This window comes from Silurus meridionalis, chromosome 18 (assembly GCF_014805685.1).
Source record: "Silurus meridionalis isolate SWU-2019-XX chromosome 18, ASM1480568v1, whole genome shotgun sequence".
NCBI classification, from domain to species: domain Eukaryota; kingdom Metazoa; phylum Chordata; class Actinopteri; order Siluriformes; family Siluridae; genus Silurus; species Silurus meridionalis.
Window position 1 is genome coordinate 16,811,867 of NC_060901.1, and position 25,958 is coordinate 16,837,824.

General features: G+C 36.3%; 1 protein-coding gene across 1 annotated transcript in view; it reads left to right on the forward strand.

Moving 5' to 3' along the window:
- The window catches only part of irf5 (interferon regulatory factor 5), a 28,214-nt gene continuing 2,256 nt past the window's right edge, over positions 1-25,958 (forward strand). Inside the window, exons 1-8 of the mRNA XM_046872908.1 lie at positions 1-319; positions 11,806-11,977; positions 12,737-12,859; positions 17,428-17,614; positions 17,800-17,825; positions 17,919-17,946; positions 20,853-21,176; positions 22,798-23,187. Coding sequence (XP_046728864.1) covers positions 11,927-11,977; positions 12,737-12,859; positions 17,428-17,614; positions 17,800-17,825; positions 17,919-17,946; positions 20,853-21,176; positions 22,798-23,187 — 1,129 coding nt within the window. The 5' untranslated portion in view covers positions 1-319; positions 11,806-11,926. The remainder of the gene's footprint in view (positions 320-11,805; positions 11,978-12,736; positions 12,860-17,427; positions 17,615-17,799; positions 17,826-17,918; positions 17,947-20,852; positions 21,177-22,797; positions 23,188-25,958) is intronic.

Sequence of the window (25,958 nt, forward strand, 5' to 3'; positions counted from 1 at the left end):
CGTTTGCTGTGTCTAACATCCGGAAGGGTGGGAACCTGTCTTAAAGTTCTGCAAATCACAAGTTAGAGTTACCTACAGTCTGCTCTGAGTGACTTTATCTCTGAATAGACTGATAAACAAAACTATCCTGCGTCGTGAGTATTAAATGGTGTTAGTTTGAGAAGATGGTGTGTGGAGGAGAATTGGTTTGATGGTTGGTGTGTAACAGCTCACCTGGGACAGGAGCTCAGGCGCCTGCTGGTGTTCTCCTGCTGGGATCAACACTGAGATTGTTCTCATTTGAGACTCACACCGGATTTCCTTCTGTCCCTCACTGAAGGTAATTTTCATCAAATTAATGATTTAACTTCAGTTACAATGAAATGTAGTTTACTGAGTTGCAAAAGTGGTGCTTTAAGGTGTGTGTGTGTGTGTGTGTGTGTGTGTGTGTGTGTGTGTTTATGGGTTGTTGTTGAAATGCTAAGTGAAAACCGAACCACACACAAATCTTATCCTTTATTTTTACTTTTTTATTTTCATCTTAAAATATTTGTTCATTTCTTTTTTTTTTCATATAAACTGTGTTTGTCTTCTACATAATGTCGCAAAAACAAACAAACAAACAAACAAACGAGCGCGCGCGCGCGCGCGTGTGTGTGTGTGTGTGTGTGAGAGAGAGAGAGAGAGAGAGAGAGAGAGAGAAACACACATGTGGCGAGCTGCTGGTTGTGTTGAAGGTTTTCTTTGCGGAGTGTAAAAGTGTGTGTTGATCACAAGTCCCCTGCAGTGCAACATGACTGAGAAAGTGTTTATTATGTTAGATCTTTAGAGAATCTTATGAGAGAAGCAGTAACTCAGCTACATTCCGACTGTACCAGTGGAGCTCAACTACAGAAACCTGCTGAAGTCTCACAGCAATCCAACAGCTTCCTTCTCAAACTCATTCAGTGTTCAGGCGTTTTTAATGAGATGTTGTAATGAGATACAACAATGACTTAACAAAATGTTAGTAATGCATTGAGTTATATTTTATACAATTCTCATATGTATGTCCTTTTAACTCATGCACTTAATGCTGTGAAATTGAGCCTTGGTTTGATCAGATATAGAAAAAAGATTAAGCACGATTTATTTTCCTGTGCTTCTAAATTTCTAGTTCTTGTAATTAAAGATTTATTTTTGAACTGAAGTCATTGTGTTCAGAATCAAGTGTTTTTTTAACCTTTACATTGTCCACTCTATACCTTTAGAGGCAACCTGTAACTGATAAAAGAAATTTCACTCAGTTTTAGCCTCTTTTCAAGAGTTTATAACTTATAGGGGAAAGTGATGTCACATCAAATCACAAATGATGTCTAACTATCATAAAAATGTGGACTTTGGAAGATGAGAATTGTGTCCTTGTTTTCTATGAAGTATTAGTGTGAAGCCCACATGCCCATTTCCAATGATTATTTTTACATTATTGAGACTGTGAAAATCCAAGTGTCATTTCACAAGAAGAAGCGGCAGCTTTTCTGTTGGTCTTCTGACAAACTTCTGTTGAATGTTTACCAGAACATTTCATTATTCAGGCCATGTAGGAAATGTCTTCTGTACATCACATTACTCTGGCAATGATGAGAATTGAATGAACGCTGCTGCAGACAAGCCCAAATTAGAATGCATTTGATGAACCAATATATCAGATATACACAGACTAAGCACAAGATCAGCTTCAGAATACAAGACAAAACATAAAAACAGTGACCTTGTAATAAAAGAGCCTAAATCAAAGCCTTTAGCAAATTTAGCTTTTAGCTGAGATTAAGGGGCCATTAAGTAAGGCAATACCAGCAGAGGTATTGCCTGACTTCCTGTTTTTAGTAGCCCTCCCAAATTGCAAATAAACTCGAAGCTTATTTAGTGTCAGATCAAGTTGCTAAACATGTATGCCAAGTTTGGTGTCAATACTTCAAATGTTTCTGTAATGTGCCCTAACTTCCTGTTTGGTTACTTTACTCGCAAATTAATTAGCATGTTATCGGCACAAAACTTGAAAGAACAATTTAGTTTTTGTTGGTCTCATGACACTGTGACCCAAATGTTCTGATTATTCGACAAGATCTGTCCTGTACGTCCAGTTCCTTCACTCACATGTTGTTTGATCTGAATACATAACAATGGTGCCAAGACATGCCATGACTTCCTGTTTGGTGACTTTGTTTGTATATGTTTAAAAAAAATCCAAGGGACAAGTTTCTTCAGGTTGGTCTAATAATTCTGTGATCTAAATCTGTTGATGTTTAGACAAAAGTTGGAGGGAAAAAAGTGGAGTAATTAACTGTATGTGATAGAACATTGTCATGCATAAAGATCATCACATCTTTAATGCTTCTATATGTTTCTTGTACCATTGTTTAAAGAAAGTACTTTCCAGAAACTGGTAGTAGTTTTGGAGGATTTTTCTGGCTTAATTTATGTTAATATGTTAATATCAGCCCACATCATAAAACTACGCTGACCTTGCTGTCAGCTTACTCAGACTGGAGCTCTGTATCTATTAGTGAACTAACCATGGGTCTACCCATCAAGGGTTACTCTCATTTCACTCTTCATATATTTCTTGGCCTAATCTTAATGCTTCAGCTTGTGATTTTTGTTAAGTCAGGATTGTGTTTTAGCTTTTCTTTACTTCAGCAAAATTATCTGAGTTTTTGACACTTTGTACTTCTGGAGATTCCAGTTACAGTTGTAGAAAATAGTGGTACTGGATGCTAAAGGGTTTCTGGTAACCGATAACAGAAATTTTGCTATTAATTTGAGCCTTTTGTTTTTTTTGCGTGACCCTGATTACTATTATTGGCAAACAGTGACAGTGAAGTCTATTTTTTGTTTGTTTGTTTGTTTTTACATCTTTGCCTGTAGTAGAAAGCTGGCCAATAATTATGCATGTCAGAATTTAAAGTAATTGGCACTTTGATACACCTCCCTTTATTAACAATTAGACATCACCTGAAAATTATTATTCTGATTTGGAACTGGAAATGTGCTTGAAAAATATAGAATTATATTTATATTAATAATTATACCCTGCCTATCTATCTATCTATCTATCTATCTATCTATCTATCTATCTATCTATCTATCTATCTATCTATCTATCTATCTATCTATCTATCTATCTATCTATCTATCTATCTATCTATCTATCTATCTATCTATCTATCAGTGGTGAGCCATCAAAGCCTTCTCTGCTGGTCTAAACACAATCAGTCTTCACAGTCTGTAAGTGCTGGCTGATGTACCTTAGCCTACATTAGCATTGGGACTGTTCTTTAACCCATCAGATTTAAATTCTCCTCACAGGGCAGCTAGCTGGCCCAGAATAGTGTCAGCATTTCTTTTCCATCCTCTGATTGGTTGGTCAGAGGGAAAAAGTTACAGGCAAGTTTGACTAGCAAAACACTTCTGTAGCTCTGCACACATTAATACATCTGAGTTAGACTTTTTTTTATGCCTACAATGGCTGACCTGAGGAAGAGAAATTGATTTGGTCTCAGACATTCTTAAAAATAAAATAAAATTTAAGTAAAATGGTTTTCACCCTCCATATGTGAAATGTCTCTCTCTCTGTAATGCCCATGTTTTTATATTGCGTTCTTGTATAGAATTGATGGTTTCTATAATCGCAACGTGATAGTGGTGCTATTAAGAGGTGGATTAAGTTGGGTACGTCTGGAGGAGGGAAAACAAATTGTTTACTATCACTCTTGTACACTACGTATCCCCAAACTTTACATTTTTTACTTTTTCTTCTTTGCTTATCTTAATTTTTGTCATGATCTTCGCGTTCTGGCTTCGCTTCGTCATCTAGCAGCGGTGTTTTGAGCTCATACCTCAATTCTTTGCTCACGTGACAAAGCAAAAAATCGACAGAGTGACCGCTCGTACCTCAGAAAACTCGTACATTAATGCACTTGTAGGTCAAGGTACCACTGTATATATATAATGTGTGTGTCTGTGTGTGTGTGTGTGTGTGTGTGTGTGTGATATATATATATATATATATATATATATATATATATATATATATATATATATATATATATATATATATATATATATATAATAAAATATTATATACACACACAGTGAGGAAAATAAGTATTTGAACACCCTGCTATTTTGCAAGTTCTCCCACTTAGAAATCATGGAGGGGTCTGAAATTGTGAGAGCCCACTTTGAGAGACATAATCTAAAAATAAAAATCCAGAAATCACAATGTATGATTTTTTAAAAACTATTTATTTGTATGATACAGCTGCAAATAAGTATTTGAACACCTGAGAAAGTCAATGTTAATATTTGGTACAGTAGCCTTTATTTGCAATTACAGAGGTCAAACGTTTCCTGTAGTTTTTCACCAGGTTTGCACACACTGCAGGAGGGATTTTGGTCCACTCCTCCACACAGATCTTCTCTAGATCAGTCAGGTTTCTGGCCTGTCGCTGAGAAACACAGAGTTTGCGCTCCCTCCAAAGATTCTCTATTGGGTTTAGGTCTGGAGACTGGCTAGACCACGCCAGAACCTTGCCAACTTACGACTGTGTAGCAATGCACAGCTCGAATTACATCATCTAGTTCGCGATGTCATGACTGTGGTGGGTCTCATCAGCAAGAATGATGAGTCAGCACACAGAGAGGAGGTGCACCAGTTACCAGCCTGGTGTAGAGCCAACAACCGGTCTCTGAACGTTGACAAAACTAAAGAGATTGGTCGCTCTGTGTTTTCCTTAAGTAAACAACATTCTCCACTGAACATCAATGGATACTCTGTGGAGATTTTCAAGAGGACCAAATTCCTTGTTCATTTGGCGGATAACCTCACCTGGTCACTCAACACCAGCTTCATCACCAAGAAAGCCCAGCAGCATCTTTACTTCCTTAGATGGCTGAGCAAAGCCCATCTCCCTCCACCCATCCTGACCATGATCTACATAGGGACCATTAAAAGCATCCTGAGCAGCTGCATCACTGCCTGGTTTGGGAACTGCACCGTCTTGGATCTCAAGAGCCTACAGAGGGTAGTGAGGACAGCTGAGAAGATCATCGGAGTCTCTCTCCCCTCTATCATGGACATTTACACCTCACGCTGCATCCGCAAAGCCAACAGCATTGTGGACGACCCCACACACCTGTTGCACACCCCTCACACACAGCTCTCACACACACTCTTCACCCTCCTGCCATCAGGGAAGCAGTTCCAAAGCATTCGGGCTGCCACATCCAGACTGTGTAACAGTTTCTTCCCTCAAGCCATCAGGCTTCTCAACACAGAACTGAACTGAACTCACACACACACACACACACACACACACACACACACACACACACACACACACACACACACAAAACTGTATGACTGATCCGTACAACCTGGATTCAACACACACCCGTACTCACTTTACACATCCATGTCTTCACCACACTCATATTACATCACTTCATTACCATAAACTGTTTACATGCCGTTTTTGCACATCTTTCTTTGGATTGCAGCTATTGCTCTTTTGCACAACATTTTGTTTAAATATTTGTTACTTACAATGTTCACTTTACCCTTTTACACACCACAGTGTGCAATATACAACAGTATTTGTCCTACACTGTCCTGTAGTGTCTTGTGTTGTTTTTACACTGTTTGCACCAGGTTGCACACGATGCACTTTGTGGTGAGGACACTTACTAGTCCTTCGCCCTGTGTTTTCTTTGATTGTTGTTGTATGTAGCACCAGGGTTCAGGAGAAACGTTGTTTCATTTCACTGTGTAATGCGTCAGCTCTATATGGTTGAAATGACAATAAAAGCTTCTTGACCTACAGTTGAGTCATGAACACTGACCTTAACTGAGGCAAGTGAGGCCTGCAGTTCTTTGGATGTTGTTGTGGGGTCTTTTGGATGAGTCGTCATTGTGCTCTTGGGGTACTTTTGGTCGGAAGGACACTCCTGGGAAGGTTCTCCACTGTTCCATGTTCCATTACCTAAAGCTTTCGAAATGGCTTTGTAACCTTTTCAAGACTGATGGATTTTCATTACTTTCTTTCTCATTTGTTTCTGAATTTCTTTGGACCTATAAATATATATATATATATATATATATATATATACACACACTCACACACGTATACTGTATATACAGTCAGGTCCATAAATATTGGGACATCGACACAATTCTATCATTTTTGGCTCTATACACCACCACAATGGATTTGAAAAAAGTGGATTGTTATGCAATGGCCAAGTCAATCACCTGACCTGAATCCGATTGAGCATGCATTTCACTTGCTGAAGACAAAACTGAAGGGAAAATGCCCCAAGAACAAGCAGGAACTGAAGACAGTTAAGTAGAGGCCTGGCAGAGCATCACCAGGGATGAAACCCAGCGTCTGTTGATGTCTATGCGTTCCAGACTTCAGGCTGTAATTGACTGTAAAGGATTTGCAACCAAGTATTTAAAAAGTGAAAGTTTGATTTATGATTATTATTCTGTCCCATTACTTTTGGTCCCTTAACAAGTGGGAGGCACAAATGCAAGCTGTTGTAATTTCTACACCGTTCACCTGATTTGAATGTAAATTAAATTATCAAATTAAAGCTGACAGTCTGCAGTTAAAGCACAACTTGATTTGAATTCATTTCAAATCCATTGTGGTGTATAGAGCCAAAAATGTTTGAATTGTGTCGATGTCCCAAGAGATTCCCATTAGGTTCTGAAGGATTTGTTTCTGAAGGATTTGTTTCCATATATGTAAATATATGGACCTAAATGTTTATAATACACTTCGTTTAACATGGTTCTCTATTTCTCAAAGTAGAAAAATACCCAAACATGTTTTGTAAATTGGAAACAAATTCTTCAGAATCTAATTCACCACAATGTCTGGACCAGTTTACACACAGTGCCACTTTACTACTTTACTGTCTAAAGATGCTGAACATTTTCAAAAGGCAAACTTGTTTTTAAAGAGAGAAGATGATCAGGACTTTTAACAAGCACATGTTTAATAATCAGGTGTCCATTTACTTTTTCTCTTTTTTTAGTCTTTTGGAATGCTATTCTGATGAAACTATCTGCTGCAGTGTCAAGTCTTTTACAGAATGGAACATGTGTGTGTGTGTGTTTCTAATACTGCACTGTGTTAAAATGTGTGGTTATGGCTTTGCTAATGTATAGCTGTAGGAGACGCTGGTAATATGGGAACTCTTTCCACACGACTGTGCTGATACCTTATGACATAACTTGTATTTTCACAAGTTGCACAATTGAGAAATATTTAGATTTGCAATCATTTGTTTGTGCCAACGTGATAAACACTGTGTTTGCGTTGTCTGTGGCTGAATTCTGCATGATATCCACTGTGTATCTTAAATGTTTAAAATAAGATATTTTTTATAACCTAAATCTTATTATTTTCCAGAACATTGTCCCACACATGAATTAGTCAGTTGGTCATTATTCGTCTTCCTTTTTTTCAGTAGAGGAACAGATGTATTTATACTGAGATCATGTGACAATCTAATTGTTCACAGGTCATCAAACTGTTGTGTTGTGATGGTAACTGTTTCCAACATATAACTGGCTCTAACTGGATGGTAACTGGCGGTAACATATAATGAATTTTAAAGGTTTAGTGCGCTCAAGCTCCAGGTTTATTTCAGAAAGACTGGCTAATTTCCATCAATTTCAGTTCCACAAATCACAAGCCCTGCTTCTGCTAAGTTGTCATAGCAACACATGCTCAATTTCTCTGTGCCAGGTAAGTTATGAACTTTGATGAATTCCATTGGACAGGCCTTGTTTCCACCTGACACAACTTTTAAAGAACACTCAAGATCAACTGATGTGCTGTTGAAAAAACTGACAAAACTGAAAAACTGTGCTCATTTTGCAGACTTGAGAGACTGTAATGCAAAGTTTAAATAAACATATTTAGTTGAACATCAAAACCTGATTTCTTTGCTTATAATAAATTAAATTTAGACAAATGTTCACAAATTTTATTATTTAGCGTAAATGAGATCAATTGACATTAATTAGTTTTAAAGGGATCTAGTTATGACATATACAATTTTGTTCTGTATTGCTTGGTACATTAGTGTACTGTGTAGCGTGACCACCTCACAGTGCCAGGGTTCGGGGTACTAGCCGGGGTACTTAAATAAAAATGAATAGCATGCAAACATTTGATCTAATTATGTTGTCAGTTCATTCACATGAACCCATGTAAATGTTTGTCTTATTATAACTATAAAGAACTTTAATTCAGAGTATTTATGTATAAAAGTCTATCTTAAAAAATGCAAAAGCCAGATATTGATATTGATATTAATCTTTAATTTGGACATTTTTAAGCATGTTGTGGGCTGCATGGGGATTTCTCCTTTCAACAAATTCACTCATGCTGAGTTGTTTCTTTCTGGAAGAAAAAAAAAAAAAAAAACATTTGGGTTTGCAAGGTAGAAATTGTGTAAATCAAAATTTGTATTGGTTTTAAATTTTGTATAATTAAATGATATATACATAAATTAAATATACAAACATTGAAAAGAAGCATTTGAAAGTATATTAACGCCGCAGTAAATTACGTTAAAAAACAGATAAATTAACTTTTGCAGTAGACAAAAGCTATAAAAAGAGAATGGAATGTAAACACACGGTAAGCTAGCAGGCCTGATTAAAAAAAGAAAACAAATCAATTGGTGTAGAAAATCATAAGCATTTAGCAAAAAACCACAAAAGTGACTAAATATTTTATCGTTTACTGCTGCTGTTATTTGCTGCCTATAGATTTGCCGTTTGTTTGCACCGTTTTATTTGAATTGATCACAACGTCGTGAGCGAACTGATGACGCAACCTGATGCTCGCGAGTCACAACTGAACAGATTCAGTACAACTGTCTCGAAGTTACAAACAAACAGTTTACACAACAGCACTTCATTAAACTACACCATTTCCCCATGATGAGGGTTATACAGTTCTGCTCACCATGCTGCTGTTTCGCCTTCATCCGTGACACCAGTGTTTTCTCTTTTCCTGCTGCCGCTTGACCCTGTGCTCTCCTACATTTCGCAAGCGGATGTTATCTTGCCGTCATGCAAACCGTAACCTGAAGTAACTTCAGCAGCCCAACTAATTATATAATGCCATTCGTCCACAGCCAATTGCATTATTGATTATTATCGATTATATTGATTAGTTGTTGCAGCTCTAAAATAGTTTACATTAGTTAGACCGCATTTGGGTAATACAGATGTGTATATAAGTGTGATTGTGTGTTATTTTAATTTAATATTTACATTTCTAAATATATGTAGACTTTACTCTTCTGCTTATTTCAGCATACTTTAATAAATGTCTGCATTAAAAACACGAGTTATTGATTCAATTTATTTAGAATAGAATAGCCTTTATTTGTCGTATATACGTTACAGCACGGTGAAATTCGTTCTTTGCATATCCCAGCCTGCTCAGAGGCTGGGGTCAGAGGACAGGGTCGGCCATGATACGGTGCCCCTGGAGCACAGAGGGTTAAGGGCCTTGAGCAAGGCCCTCAAGCGCAGGTTTGCAGAGCCGGATGAAATGGGCGGTAATTTATCGAAGAAGTCTACCGTAATTTCCGGACTATAAACACTTAATTTGACAAAGATTTTTATTTTGAACATAAATAAGCCGCACCTATTTGGGAATAGCCTGCCGCCGCATTTTTCTGGTATTACTGCATGTGTGCAAGACCAAGGAATATGTCCTTATTATTTTCTGATGCTCATTTCTAAGTTTCTTTGACTAACCAGTAACGCTGTTGCCAAGAAAAATAAAAAAGCACGAGTTTTGGAAACCTGTCTGTGTTTATACGATTTATGTTGCAACTGGAGTTAGTGAGCTCTCCCTTCACCCAGACTCAACGCGCTACAACGGCTTGTATCTAAACAGTAGCCGACCAAGAAAGTCATTGTTCACTGTCTTCCTCCTTCCTTTCACAACTATTTCTCTCGGGAGTTTATCTTTTGGCATCGTCGTGCGTTAAAAAAAAAAGTTTTTTCTCCCGATGCTGTGCAGCTCAGAACACAGGTGAGGTGCGTTTTTTTCGTTTCCCTTCGGAAATTTCATTGGTCTAATGTTATGGGGCTCAGTTTTTTGGCTTGAAGTTTGTGAAACCGGAAAAAAACCCAGGAAAAATTCATAAATAAGCCACTTGTTTAAGCCGCGGGGTTCAAAACGTGGAAAAAAGTAGCGGCTTATAGTCTGAAAAATACGATAATCGGTGCACACAGATCAGACTCAACAAACTTGCGTTTCATCACGTAATGTGTCTGTAAGGGATCTCAGAATTTAACTCTGTTCTGCATGTAAACAGGATTGTATTCATTACACATGTGCACCAAACCAAAAGTCTGGTACAAATACGTGCATCGTGTGACACAAACACACACACACACACACACATGGTTTTTTTTTTTTTTTTTAATAAATTGTTAAATCTCCTGAAATTTTCATACACAACAGCCTTTAGAGTTTATAGAAAATAGTGTACAAAAAGTGCCTGATTTGGTAACTGCCTGAAAGACATCTAATAGATTCTGATTATTTCTAAACTTTTCTAATAGTTCTAATAGTTGGAATCGAAGCTAAAGTTAATCTTATTTAAATTATCAGTATTATTAAATATTTAATGTTAAGTTTTTTTTATTTTTGAATATTGTTTCTTACTTACTCACATTGGTTTGAAAAGTTCCCTTCTGCATCGGTTTCAGCAGTAAAATAAAACGATTTGTGCTGCAGGTTGCTCTTTGTTATAACATAAATATCCACCATAGCTCTCAGCTACCTCTAGGTTAAATACAAAATCTGATATGATAATACAGATTATGGCATTGTTTTTAACTTATGTACATGGGTTACACTGGATTGAATGAGACCACGATGTGCAGGTGCACAGTGTTCAAAAATATTGAACTTACCTTCACTCCACTACTTTAAACCTCTGTTCATTTTCTATATTTTCCTGGGAGCTGCAGCTGAAAGAACAAAATCTGGCATAGGGTCTTTTTGTATCTGTAATGCCCTGTCTCTCTGCATCCCCTTGAATATCTCCAAATGGCAGTGCTTAAATAAAATGGCAAAAAAAGGGCCATACACAAGAAAAAGCTGAACTGGAATAAGTGGGTTAAAACACTGTTATTTGCAGTTCACAAGGTTTTCATTATTAAAGGTGAGTTACAGAACAAGGGGAGTTGCATGTGCTTAAAGAAAGCTGTGGAAACGGTCCAACACCTAAAAACTAAATTAAAATAAACTTGAGAGATATCGTATCCTGTATTTATAAATTCTTGCATGTGCACAGGGGTGTAAAAATACTTTATCTATTGTCAATACAGGTTCAAGCCTGGGTGAAGTAAATGCAACTTAAAAACCCTGAAACACACACACACACTATATAACTTGCCAAATGTCAAGGACTTTTTAAGGTTAAGGTTGGTACCTGTATTGCTATAGACAATGTAAGATTTTATAAATACGGGATTTGATAGCTCTCAGGTCTACGCAATGAATTTATTTTTTTCTCCGTGGGGCGAGAAGTATTTTTCAAAATTTTGCCCAGTGATGGAGGACAATTTCAGCTGCAACAATTTTGGTATACAATCTTCAAGTACCACTAATCGCACACCTGAACAAGTTAATCTTCTTATTTTTGTTGCGGTTAATGATGGTTTAAGATTCAGTTTGTGTTTTTGATTTTGCAAAATATAAGATCTTGCTGACTTTGTTTTTTTTTGTTTCACAGCTGCCACAAGTCACAGTTTATTTGCATACACATTTCACTGGGCCTGTTTCATTGGCACTTCTCCAGTCCTTTGAGAAGAAATTCAGAGAAAGTTCAAAGCACTGTTAAAACGTTAAATGCTATGAGTGCCCAGCCAAGGAGAATCCGTCTGAAGCCATGGCTGCTGGCTCAGGTGAGCATTAATTGTGTTACTTAAAATATTATTCTCATGTAAGCTGGTTTAGATGACTGGAAGCAAAAATGGGTGAAGTTTTTACTTATTCAAAAAGACGGAGTGTAACGTTAACACAATTTTAAGAAAGAATATTCTTCATTAAGGACAATCAGAGTTTAAACAAGAAGAGTTATCACAAAAAGTAGCTTAAAGGGTTGATTACAAGTATTGAAAACTCTAGTCAATGACATTAGTCTAATATGTCACTAGTATATATAGCTGCATGGATATTCCTTTTAGTAATAATCACAAACAGTAAGAAATTAACAGTTAATGAACTTATGAAATACTATACTGAGGTCATGCGATTAAGTGTGTGTGTGTGACTTATCAAGTGTAGTTTCTTAACTTTATCCAAAATCTGGCCCTTTAAATTAATAATGTCTTCCATATGAAAGAAAAACCTTTTCTTGGAATAGTGTGTTTTCTTCGTTTTGGTGTGCATGTAGAACTGTTCCGCATGACAGCTTGTTAATATTTGTTGATTAATGTTTAAGGTCAGAACTTCAAGTCCACCCTGCATGTCTAACGCATACATCTTTTAAATAGCACTCATGGTTCAGTTACATATGGTCTAAAGACATGTGTACAGTTTTATTAAATAATTATTACATGCATTTTAATTACAGTCCTATGTGAATAGAAACAAACTGAAAACTCTAATGTGAATTCCAGTCTTATAAACAGTTTTAAAGCATAGACATGTTTGTTTCCTAGGTGAACAGTGGAAAATACCCCGGCCTCAACTGGCTCAATAAGGAGAGTCGCTTATTTCAGATACCATGGAGACATGCCACACGCCATCTGCCAACGCCAGAAGAGGAGAACACTATATTCAAGGCGAGTCTTTACACATATCATTTTGAGTTAATTAAGACAAAATGTGATGCAATTCTTTTGAACAGGTCTGAAATATCTCAGTTAAAAGGTTTTAAACCTGGGGTTTAATATTATATGTATTTTGTTAATTAATTCCAGTCTTTTGTTCAGTTTTTAATTTTCAGTATGTGCTACATATGATTTATCTCCCTTTGACTAAATCAATGTAAAAATATAAATGGGTTTCCAACCATTTCCCATTTATATTTTTGTAAAAATATAAGTCTCATGGGTTCCAAAACATTTATTTTTTTACTGCCATATAGAAATACTGTCAACATACATAAAATTCAGAAATGGAAAGTGTGACTGACTTGAATTTCACTAATATATTGAATGTTAACAAACTAATGAGGAACATAAAACTTATTTATTTATATATATATATATATATATATATATATATATATATATATATACAGTGAGGAAAATAAGTATTTCAACACCCTGGTATTTTGCAAGTTCTCCCACTTAGAAATCATGGAGGGGTCTGAAATTGTCATTATGTGAGAGACATAATCTAAAAAAAAAATCCAGAAATCACAATATATGATTTTTAAACTATTTATTTGTATGATACAGCTGCAAATAAGTATTTGAACACCTGTCTATCAGCTAGAATTCTGACCCTCAAAGACCTGTTAGTCTGCCTTTAAATGTACACCTCCACTACATTTATTATCCTAAATTAGATGCACCTGTTTGAGGTCGTTAGCTGCATAAAGACACCTGTCCACCCCATACAATCAGTAAGAATCCAACTACTAACATGGCCAAGACCAAAGAGCTGTCCAAAGACACTAGAGACAAAATTGTTGGAGCAATCATTAGAAAATGGAAGAAGCTAAACATGACTGTCAATCTCCCTCGGACTGGGGCTCCATGCAAGATCTCACCTCGTGGGGTCTCAATGATCCTAAGGAAGGTCAGAGAAATCAGCCCAGAACTACACGGTAGGAGCTGGTCAATGACCTGAAAAGAGCTGGGACCACCGTTTCCAAGTTTACTGTTGGTAATACACTAAGACGTCATGGTTTGAAATCATGCATGGCACGGAAGGTTCCCCTGCCTAAACCAGCACATGTCCAGGCATGTCTTAAGTTTGCCAATGACCATTTGGATGATCCAGAGGAGTCATGGGAGAAAGTCATGTGGTCAGATGAGACCAAAATAGAACTTTTGGGTCATAATTCCACTAAAAGTGTTTGGAGGAAGAAGAATGATGAGTACCATCCCAAGAACACCATCCCTACTGTGAAGCATGGGGGTGGTAGCATCATGCTTTGGGGTGTTTTTCTGCACATGGGACAGGGAGACTGCACTGTATTAAGGAGAGGATGACCGGGGCCATGTATTGCGAGATTTTGAGGAACAACCTCTTTCCCTCAGTTAAAGCATTGAAGATGGGTCGAGGCTGGGTCTTCCAACATGACAATGACCCGAAGCACACAGCCAGGATAACCAAGGAGTGGCTCTGTAAGAAGCATATCAAGGTTCTGGCGTGGCCTAGCCAGTCTCCAGACCTAAACCCAATAGAGAATCTTTGGAGGGAGCTCAAACTCTGTGTTTCCCAGCGACAGGCCAGAAACCTGACTGATCTAGAGAAGATCTGTGTGGAGGAGTGGGCCAAAATCCCTCCTGCAGTGTGTGCAAACCTGGTGAAAAACTACAGGAAACGTTTGACCTCTGTAATTGCAAACAAAGGCGACTGTACCAAATATTAACATTGACTTTCTCAGGTGTTTAAATACTTATTTGCAGCTCTATCATACAAATAAATAGTTAAAAAATCATACATTGTGATTTCTGAATTATTATTTTTTAGATTATGTCTCTCACAGTGGACATGCACCTACGATGACAATTTCAGACCCCTCCATGATTTCTAAGTTGCAAAATAGCAGGGTGTTCAAATACTTATTTTCCTCACTGTGTATATATACACACATTAACTGTAAGAGACAGATCTAAAAAAAAAAAAAAAATATATATATATATATATATCACATTGTAAGATTTTTCATTTTTTTAATAATTAATTTTCATTTTATTGCATGAAATAAGTATTTGATACAATATAAAAATAGAACTTAATATTTCGTACAGAAACCTTCGTTTACAATTACAACAATTACAGAGGTCAGACGTTTCCTGTAGTTCTTGACCAGGTTTGCACACAGTGCAGCATGGGTTTTGGCCCACTCCTCCATACAGGTCTTCTCCAGATCTTTCAGGTTGCTGGGCAACACGGAGTTTCAGCTCCATATATAGATTTTCTATTGAGTTAAGCTCTGGAGACTGGATATCTGGTATCATCTAGATAGTCTTTGGCAAACTGGGTCTGGAAATGTGCTGGCTTGAGCAGGGGGACCTTGTGTGCGCTGCAGGATTTTCATCTATAGTGTAGTGTGCTACTAATGGTAACCATTGAGACTGTGGTCGCAGCTCTCTTCAGGTCATTGACCAGGTCCTCCCTTGTAGTTCTAGGCTGATCGGGATCAACTCTACGTGCCAAGATCTTGCATGGAGCCCCAGTCCGAGGGAGATTGACAGTTATCTTGAATTTCTTCCATTTTCTAATATTTAAGCCAACAGTTGTTGCCTTCTCACCAAGCTGTTTGCCTATTGTCCTGTAGCCCATCCCAGCCTTGTGCAAGTCTACAATTATGTCCCTAGTGTCCTTAGACAGCTCTATGGTCTTGCCAATAGTGGAGTGGTTGGAGTCTGACTGATTTTGTGTGTGGACAGGTGTCTTTTTATATAGGTAACAAGTTAAAACAGCTGCAATTAATACAGGTAATGAGTGGAGGATAGGAGGATAAAGACAAACTAACAGGTCTGCTGGTTGGTAGGTGATCAAATACTTATTTCATGCAATAAAATGGAATGCCATGCTGGCACTGTGGGGCCATTGAGCAAGAGCACTTTAACCTTCTGTGCTCCAGGGAGGCTGTATCATGGCCGACCCTGCACTTTGACCCCAGCTTCCTAACAACTGGTATATGCAAAGAAAGAATTTCAGTTCAAGTGCATGTGACAAATAAATACATCTCTCATTCTCCCTCTAATGATTTGTTAAGACAATTAAAAGCTTAATATTTTGTGATTTTGATCTTGGAATTCTTTGTGGACATCAGAACCATCACACATATGGGTCTTCCTCCTCAGCAGCATTAGTACCTGATCTCAGAAATGCTCTAATCTGGGTCAGGGTTGGTGGGTGCTGAGGGAGGGGCAGCAGTGAGCAAAGTGTTCAGTGGTGGCCATGACATCAGTTTGAATGCTCATGATTTAAAATTTTAAGTGATTAAAAGGTCAGAAACATGATTCTGTATCAAGTAAGAGAATGCACTGAATGTGTTGCTGTTTATTGTGTTGTGTTGTGCTCAGTATCTGTTTCAGGCTCAAAATATCTGTATCTAATTTGATATTCAGTGGTTTAAACTGTAGTCAGTGGGTGGGGCCTTTACTAGTTGGAGTTCCTTTTTTTATTACATCACTATGCCATGAAAATACAGTTAAAATAGTGGATTAAAGTGTTGCTGAAACATATGCTATTATTCATTCACAAATTACAGCAACTTTATACAAATTAAATTATTTACATTCATTACTATTTTTTTATTATATGAATAATTTTCCTTTTACTATTTTTTAATCTTCTGGTTTTACTGCCTAATGTGACTGAGCTAACTATGCATTCAAGTTGACTCTTTAAAAAGAACATTCTTTAGGCTTTTCCCCAAATCTAAGAACATAATGTACTGTTGATAACAATAGCAAATGTCAGAAGGTTTACTTTAGATTTTTTTGGTTGGATCTATGTTATGCAGATAGATGATGCAGATCAGAAAAGTGCAGTACTGTTGTTGGTTTCACATGAAAAGACTAAGAAAATGTTTTGGGGTAGTTTCACATCATTTTGCATGGTTTTTTTAGATGTACATAGGTGGGAATTCTGCAGAAATCTGGCATCCCTCCACTGAGTGTCTCTTCTTTAAAACTGCCAAGTAAAAAGCTTGTTTTCACTTTTCCTACAGAATGTGTATTCAAATCCATTTATGGTGCCTCTTCTTAATCTAATATTTTTGTGTTCACTTGCTCAGTCTGTATCTATACACTACATTCTACTTTGTTTTTCCACATTCTCAGGAACAGCTTTGCAGAAGTGAAAGTGCTTCAAGTTTCAGTTCCTGTAATGCCTTGTGCTGCATGATGCAATTGGTCAAGACGACCCTATTATTCCTATCATTATTTTAAGACCTTTGCATATTACACTTATAGTTTGTTTTTTTATAAAAGTTGCACAGTGTACTTTATAAACTTACTTTACAGCCTGTTCTCAGATCTCAATGATGGAAATGCTGTTCTCTAAAAACAATTTATCATTTTCCAAGGTTTGTAGTTAAACGGTTGTTTATTCACACCCTGAATGCGGCCTGAATGAAATAACATTTAGAAACAAATATGGGTTTTGCAGGTTTATTATTTTGCTACCAATTCTTATAAATCCTCTTTTTATTTTTAAGGCTTGGGCACAGGAGACAGGGAAGTACCAGGAGGGTGTAGATGAACCTGATCCGGCCAAGTGGAAGGCCAACCTGCGCTGTGCACTCAACAAAAGCCGCGAGTTTATGCTAAAGTATGATGGTACCAAAGAGACACCAATGCAACCATACAAGATTTATGAGGTGTGCGATCTGCCAGTAAATGGAGGTAGGAAAAAGCTGTGAAATGTTCACCAGTGCACTTCATGGAAAGACTGATAGACCTGTGAAATTGAATCGTTTATTGTTTTGCTTTACCCTCACTGTCTTAGTTGTGTTGTTTTATCTATCATTTTATGTTTATTCTAACCTTGTTTTTCTTTTTCTTGCTTAAATATTTAATAACTTTTTTAGATGAGGGTGAGGATGAAGAGGAAGAGGTGAGTATTCCGGATAGAGACTGTGAATGTAGGTTTGAAATTGTTCTTGTTCTGTACAAACTTGGTCAAAGTGCCTGTTTTTATTTGTTTCAGCTTCCTAATGTTGCACATCTTTCCATCAGTAAGTTCCTTTTTCTCTTTGTGTGCACAATTACAGCTTTAAAATTAAATATAAACAACAGTTTTGGGTTTCAGTTTGCAATACACACAATGATAAACATGTAACCTTTAAATAACAAACTTGGATTTACATGTTAAATATAAAGGTTAATTAAATTGTATAATAATGGGAAAAATAAAGTACACCCTTCTTCATTCTTATATTTCTATTTATCGCAGCTGAAAGAAAAAAAATCCAATCTTAAAAAAAAAAAGCAAAAAACTGCAGGTGGTAACCACAAAGCAAAAATGCAACAGATTACATATACATACATATGTAGTCATTATTTCCCTGAAGGTAAAACAACAATCAGAAACCAGGTGAGAAAAAAGTAATGCACCCCATAATTCAGTGACCTTCCTATGGTCAGTGACATTTTTCTGACATTTTCTCTAGGAGTTTATCAGGCTTTTTGTAGATTCATTTTGCCCATTGTTGTTTGCAACAGAGTTCATGCACAGCTCTCTTTTGGTCCCCCCACAGCATCTTAGTGGGTTTGAAGTCTAGAATTTTCTTTCTCTTGACCCACTCAGATGTCTATTTGCCATTGTGCTTGGGGTTGCTTTCTAGTTTCATGACACAGTTTCAGCCTGGTTTAAGCTGAAGAACAGATGCTCTCGCATTTATCTCAAGAATATTGTGCTATAAAATAAAGTAATGGATGTATCACACATCCTGATGAGCTTAAATCCTCACCTCTCCACCACCATGCTTCACTATTGGTTTGGGGTGTTTGTGGTGATACACTGTTTGATTTTCATCAGTGGATCTGGTCACCTCTGGTCACCTCTGGTCTCATGATTCCCAAGAATATTTTTCCAGGGCAGTTTTGCAAACTTCCATAAGTAACACAGTTTTAGTCATTTGCTTTTGTACACCATCACAAATGCAATAAAGAAATCAATGGGATGCAGACTTTAATTCAGCTTGAATTTAAACTTTAATTTACAGAGTTTAACAAATATATTGCATTACACTGTTTAGGAATTACAGATTTCTTTTTTAACAGGATCCAAAGTAATCTGACAAACTAATACTTGGACGCAGATCTGAAGTTTCCTCTTTAAGATGTTTTAAATCCTGCTCTAGAACTGTGCAGTCTCATCTGTCTTTCTGTTCTTATGTCTGTTAGATTTAATTTTACAGTCTCTTGTTTGTAGACTTACTTCTTGACTTCTCTAGATCCTGGGAAGGGTTTTGTTCTTTAACGAGGAATTTCAATGTAAAAATTAAGTTTTTGCTCCATTTTTTAATTTATTTTTTATTGGATTGAAGGATCTTTTTCTAGTCACCCTTACATAAAAGCAATACATGAAATCTGTTCAGGCTCATTCTAAATGTACAGTCATGAACACTTAATGCTCTTCAAGAGTCATATAGGCCATAGGATGAAGCTCTTTTATACCTTTTAAGCATTAAACAGTCAGAACTTGGCCATAATTTCCTGGGCTTTGGCCACACCTGGGGGGAAGGTTTGCAAATACCCTGAAGGAAAGGAGCCAGACTACTGTGATTATACATGATTTCCTGTTCTGGGATTGGAATGCCTGGTTGATGAGTGAGAGTTCAACAAAGATTGGACAAAGTGGTTTGAGCTGACAGAAAGGTTACAGCTACTCAGATAACCACTCTGTACATCTGTGTGAGCAGAAAAGCATCTAAGAATGCAAAACATACCTTGAGGATGAATGCGGTACAAAGGCTTTGATCTGAGAAACAGAAATAGTGCTGTTAGATATCAGTAACAACAGCATAACGCAGCCTATTTGACTATTGTTGCTACATCCCTTGTCTGCTATTTGCCCCATTTTATGTAATTGAAGGGGTCTAACAAAAATTTAAGTAAATCTTATCTGTATAGCACTTTTAATAATGGACATAGAGTGAATTTACATTTTAGTGTCATCAATTAGTCTCTAATTAATAGGGCATTTTTCACGCATAGTGCTACATTGTAAACTGCCACTTCCACTGAAACTTAATTTCATTGTATTTGATTTAAAGTGTTGAATTTGCATCATGAGGCCATCATTAGACTGAGAAAACAGTACAGACCTACCAAAGACATTGCGGAAAATAAATGAATGTCCAAAAGCAATGAAGAGCTTAACAACAACAAAAGGCATGAAAGACAAGACAACCAATTATTTTTACAATATCTGGCCAAGACCAGAACACTGACAAGGATGTAGGCATGTTATTGACTCTACACAAAAAAACATTCCTGGTTTTAAATATGCAACGGTTTTATACCCAGTTCTGGAATTAAATTCCTTGGACAGATGAAATCAAGATTAACTTGTACCAGAATGATGGAAAGTGTATGAGGGGGGAGAAAAGGGGGGACTTTGATCCAAAGTATACCACAATAATCTGTCAAGCATGGAGGCACTTTTTTGGCTTGGGCATAAACAGCTGTCAATAGATCCTGTGGCACTGAAAAATGACCCAAGAATTTTTTAAAGCAAAGAAAATGCGTGTTTAGTCACCTGACCTCAAACCAAATGAACTGTTTTTCACTTGCTGAAGACAAACGGAAGGCAGAAAGACTCACAAACATGCAGCTATTAAAGGAAGTTACATTATAGATCTGGTAAAACATCTCAAGAGGAAACTCGGATTTTGGTGATGTTTGTGTTCAGATTTTAGAGTGTCATTAACTGCAGAGGATTTACACTCGTATACTAAAAAATTATTCTCATCTGTATAGTTGTTTGTCCAATCACATTTAAGCATGTTAAAATGGATAGACTTTGTAAAACAAATGCTGTATATAAAGACACGCATAAATTATTTATTTGTCTTTACTTTGTTTACTTGTTAATTGTGAATGATTACTTATTGATTAATTATATGTTCTATGACAGACCCTCTTGCCAGTGAGCTTCCAAGTTACCCTGCATTCCCAGCCAATCCAGTCGATAGATTCCTAGTTCCTATCATGCCACCTGTTTTTCCTGATCATGGCCATATAGTTCCAAATATGAAGCAGAAGGAGCACCTACTCAGGGAACCTGTTCCAAATGGACATGGTCTGGTTAACAGGGCCATAGCACCATCTGCTGTTCCCCATGCTGTTGACATGACGGACACATTGGTGGACAGTCCTATGCCAGAGGTGAGGCCTGAAGTAGAGAGCCAAGTGCAGTCATGCGTCTCTGACCTGCTGACCAATCCTCATATGCTACCCTGTAAGCATGGCTTCTTTATTTATTATTTTCATATTTTTACTTTAACAGACTAAAAGGCTGTAATTTCAAACTTGATTTTGAGGCTGTGTTTTTATCTGTCTAAATATGAATGTATTTAATTGTCCATATACATCTAATTAACAAATGTTTTCTTCATAAATTTAAAGATCTTCAGTGTTTCTTATTGTTTTACCTGTTTACATACTGAAAACCATAAGTGGCTCTAAAGATTTTTCTTGATCGTGTAGAAAACCTTACATTCAAAGACTAAATATTGATGATCTCATTACAGTGGAATCTGTCAGGGGGTGTTCTATATTATAAGCAAGTTATTTTCAGCAAGTTGATGTTTTGGAATCATGACAAAGGAGTAAGCTTAAGGATCTGAATGACTTTGACAAGAGCCTAATTGAGATGACTGGGAATGCCTAACAAAAGTGGTCCAGTAACGGACAACCAGTGAACCAGTGACAGTTTCAAGGGTTTCCGATGTTCAGTGATGCGTGTGGGGTGCGAAGGCCAACCCATCTGGTCCGTTCCCACAGAAAAGCTTCTGTACTGTAGCACAAATTGATGACAGAGATAATGCTGATAGAAAGGACCTGGCTACATAACCTCAGACCAGTGAGAGTTTACGGCCAGGTGCATCGTTACATAAAAGATCAAAAGATTTTCAAAAAGCTTGTCAAATTAATGTTAAGTATCTGGTTAACATTTAGGTTAAAAAGAAATCAAATCTTTTGGTTGTTACTTCACTTTACAGTACAGTGAAATTCTTTGCTAATTCCAGCTTCTTGTTGAAGGTTATGGTCAATAATGCAAAATTAGTTACTGAGCAAATGATTATAGGCCTCTAACAGATGAACCTTTAACCTTCTGGTCAGTATCCTAGAGCTTGATACAGATTCCAAAGCAGATAATAAACTACCAACTATAACTCCTTTAGACTAAATGCATGCGCATAAAAACCAATCAATTGTATTATTTAAACTCATGACACTCGTCAGAAAGGCACACATGCAGTGATTTTCTTTTAGTCTGTTTATAAGCTTATTACATTTCGGCATGATAAATATGTTTTAGGCAAAGCTTTTCCCCAACAAGAAGAGCAGGTCAAATAGCTCTTGTTAAAGGCCTGTACTCCTCATTTTTTTTTGGAACGGTATTAAATTTAAAAGTTCTGATGCAATCTGTTTTTAATTTATAAAAAAAACCCCTAATTATCCTGAGGACACATGTTAGATGTTAGATCTGCAGCCCTTTGTGTGTGATAATGCAGGAAACCTGATCGCCTTTTGAGCTCAATAGCAGAGCAATCAGTACGGCGCTTCTCTGTAGTTTTTGTTGTACTTGAAAGTATTGACTTGTTACAAAACTTTTTATCAGATTGACAATTAAATAATAATCTATTTAAATTGTGATATATAAGAAGTTTCACATTTGGTGTCTTAATTTCAAGAAGTTCTTAGAAATAAAATATTTTCTAATGATTCATGTTTTTCATTTCCACTTTAAGCATAACACACCTGGAATGAGGACTTTTCTGTATATTTGATGAAACTTGTTGTATAGCACTTAATGCTTTTCACTCCATTTTTATTGTCTTTGGTCTCTTTCTTAGTAACGGACCTCGACATTAAATTCCAGTATCGTGGCCACACCGTGGGCTCTATGACTGTGAGTAATCCTCAGGGCTGTCGTCTTTATTCTGGCAATTTGGCACCAACACCAGAGCAAGTGGAGCTATTCGGACCCATCACACTGCACCAGGTCCTGTTTCCTGAAGCTGCTATAATCCAAAATGAGAAGCAGCGCTTCTACACTGAGCATCTCCTAGATGTGATGGACCGGGGCCTCATCCTAGAGATCCAAGGCCAGGACATCTACGCTGTGCGTTTGTGCCAGTGCAAAGTGTTCTGGTCCGGGCCGGGAGTGCCTGAGGGCGGTCAGCCTAATCCAATGGAAAGGGAGCGCAAGATCAACGTGTTCAGTCTCAATAACTTCTTGCAGGGTAAGCAGAGGTTTTTTTGGAAGCAGATTATTGTGACAATATATTGATCCAATGGATTTTGAAATAAGGAAAAAAACACCAAAAAAACAACTTCCTGAGACAAAGAGAAAGAGGAGGCAGACACTTGAGGGCAACATTATTTTTTGATGAAATGCAAATTGCCAAAAGGAAAATAAATGGCGAACGACTAAAGTAACGTGGACAAATAAAATCAAACGCAGATTTAATTATTTACATATATTTTGACTGATGCATTTAAGATGCAGTTAAACAAAAGGGAGTTAAGCAATGATTGCACCACTTATTTTTAGGATGATAATAATAAGAACAGTGTTCTTGCAAGAGCAATAAATCTGTGAGTTGTGATTTTTTTTTTTATGGTGAAATCTGCAGAATAGAGGACAGATGATTAGTTAATAGTGTTAACTGGATTTATTTAATTTAGAAAATGGACTCCATGTGAGTGTCAGTCAATTTGGGCATCATGTGGTACTTTCTCAATTCAGCCCAATTAGGCCAAAATATTTCTTGTGCTTAGTTGTGAAAAGTTGACTATTTTTTTTTAAAAGAAAAAAAAGAAACACTTATATTAAACATACGTGTTTGATTCAATACTAATAAAAAAGTATTTAGAAGTTTATTGTTAATAAAAGATATGGCATTCAGAGTTCTATCAAATTTAAAAAATTCAAAGTCTGCTAATAAAATTTAAAATAACAGACTGCTTAGTCTGCTATTTCAATTAGTGTTAATATCTAAAAATAGAACAGTAGCCAGTAGTCAGAGGCGGTCTAGCGTCACAGCACCATCTGCCGGACATCTGTATAACAGCAGAATTAAAGCACTATAAGCCTTTAAGATTTTTGGAGGTTTAATATAAGTCCAGACTCATGTAGTTTACTTATGTCTAATTTTATAGACTTTCAGGATGATATCATTTAAGCTTTTGTTTAAATGTGAATCCAAAAAAAGTCTAATTACAAGATTGTATTCATGTATATAGTACTGGATGCATTATATATACCAGTCTTTAACAGAAGTGGCAAACTTAAAAAAAATATATTTCACAAAATAATAAGTTTTATTTCCATGTATTTAAAATTTGTTTATTGCATTATATCCTGTAAATTTGTAGCTTGAGGATAATTTATTTAGTGTTAATTGGTTTCGGAACAACCACTTATGCCTGTGATGATATAAGTATTTTGAATTCTGTATTGTTTAAAATACATATACAGACACATTCTGAAGGCACTCTGGACCTTGGCCTACCTGACGAGTGCTAAATTATAGGTGTTGTGATTTATGAATTAAATTTAATTATATTTGTGCTAAGGCAAAATATATGCTTTTTCTGTTTGTATGTTGTCTGTGCAATTACTATGGAGTCTGTGTTGTTAGCAGGAAAAACAGGAACATTACAGAGAAATGATCCAAAAATCAAAGTTTATTTTTTTTTAAATCAATTCTGACAAAATGCTGATTTTAAGATCAGAACTGCCAAGTGTGCTCACACACACAAGGATTTGCCATGACACAAGATTCCAGGTATATTGTGTATAAATGAAAAAGAAGTACAATTTATACAAAACTTAGTCAAAATAAAATGCCAAATTTATAGCTCTAATATAGAAATATGTGCCAGCAGGAAGCAGTGCAAAAAAAGTGGGCAATGTAATAAATAATAAATATAAAAATAATTTATATTAAACAACAGATATCAACAAACATCTGGAAATATTAATACAATGCTATTTATCAAAATGTAAATAAACATATCTACATAGCTACAGATTTGCTAGTTATCATTGTACACCAGACACTATTAAAGTGTATGAAATTTAGCAGAATGTATTTGATCACCTGTGGTCACCTTTGGTCACCTGTTACCTGTGGTGACCTCTACACAAAGGAAGTCATTCAAATAGAAATCCCCTTTTATAAAAAGAGGAATTGTTTTAACACCACAGATATGGAATTGGGGGACACAATTTGTTATAACAATTTAATCAAAACTGAATGTTGAATAAAATAAAATTCCAACTCTTTATTAGTGTTAAAGTTGTTGCAATTACTTTCCAGGATTCCTGTTTGTGCTATAGGCAGGAATGGGCAGATTTTATTATGCATAAAATCTCTCAAACTCAATTAAATATGTATTTAACAAAACACAACTTTTAACAGTGCAAAAATAGTTTTGACTGTACACAATTGAAATACGTTAGGATTATATTGGTATTTTTTAAGGCTTATTTTTCCCACTTATCACTGTAAATACAGAATAAATATTTATGGAATATTATATTACATTAACAGTTTATTCTCTGATTGCTGACTGAAAACCTGCGAAGTTGAAGATTCTTAAAACCTGACTACACCAGATTTAAGATTCTGATATGATGTATTCTTTGATTTTATTTTTGCTTTTGATTTTAATGCTGCATGTGTGCACACAAACTAAAATTAAATTGCAAATAGCATTATTTTATTTTAATTTTAGCACTTGGTGTACACATTGGAAATATCTAAGATTTCATTTGAAATGCCTGATATTCATGTATTCATTTTCATATTTTTATCAGAACCGTACCAGTAACAGTGTTCTCTCTGGCAGGTGTAAACAACCATAAAAGGACAATAAAATAAATAATTTAAATTTATATAAATATATATTTTGTATTTACAGAGCAATGTTTGGCAGGGTGACCAATAAACTGGGTTACAAAAACTCTTTAAAGCCATGAACACCAACATTTCCATCTACGTATATA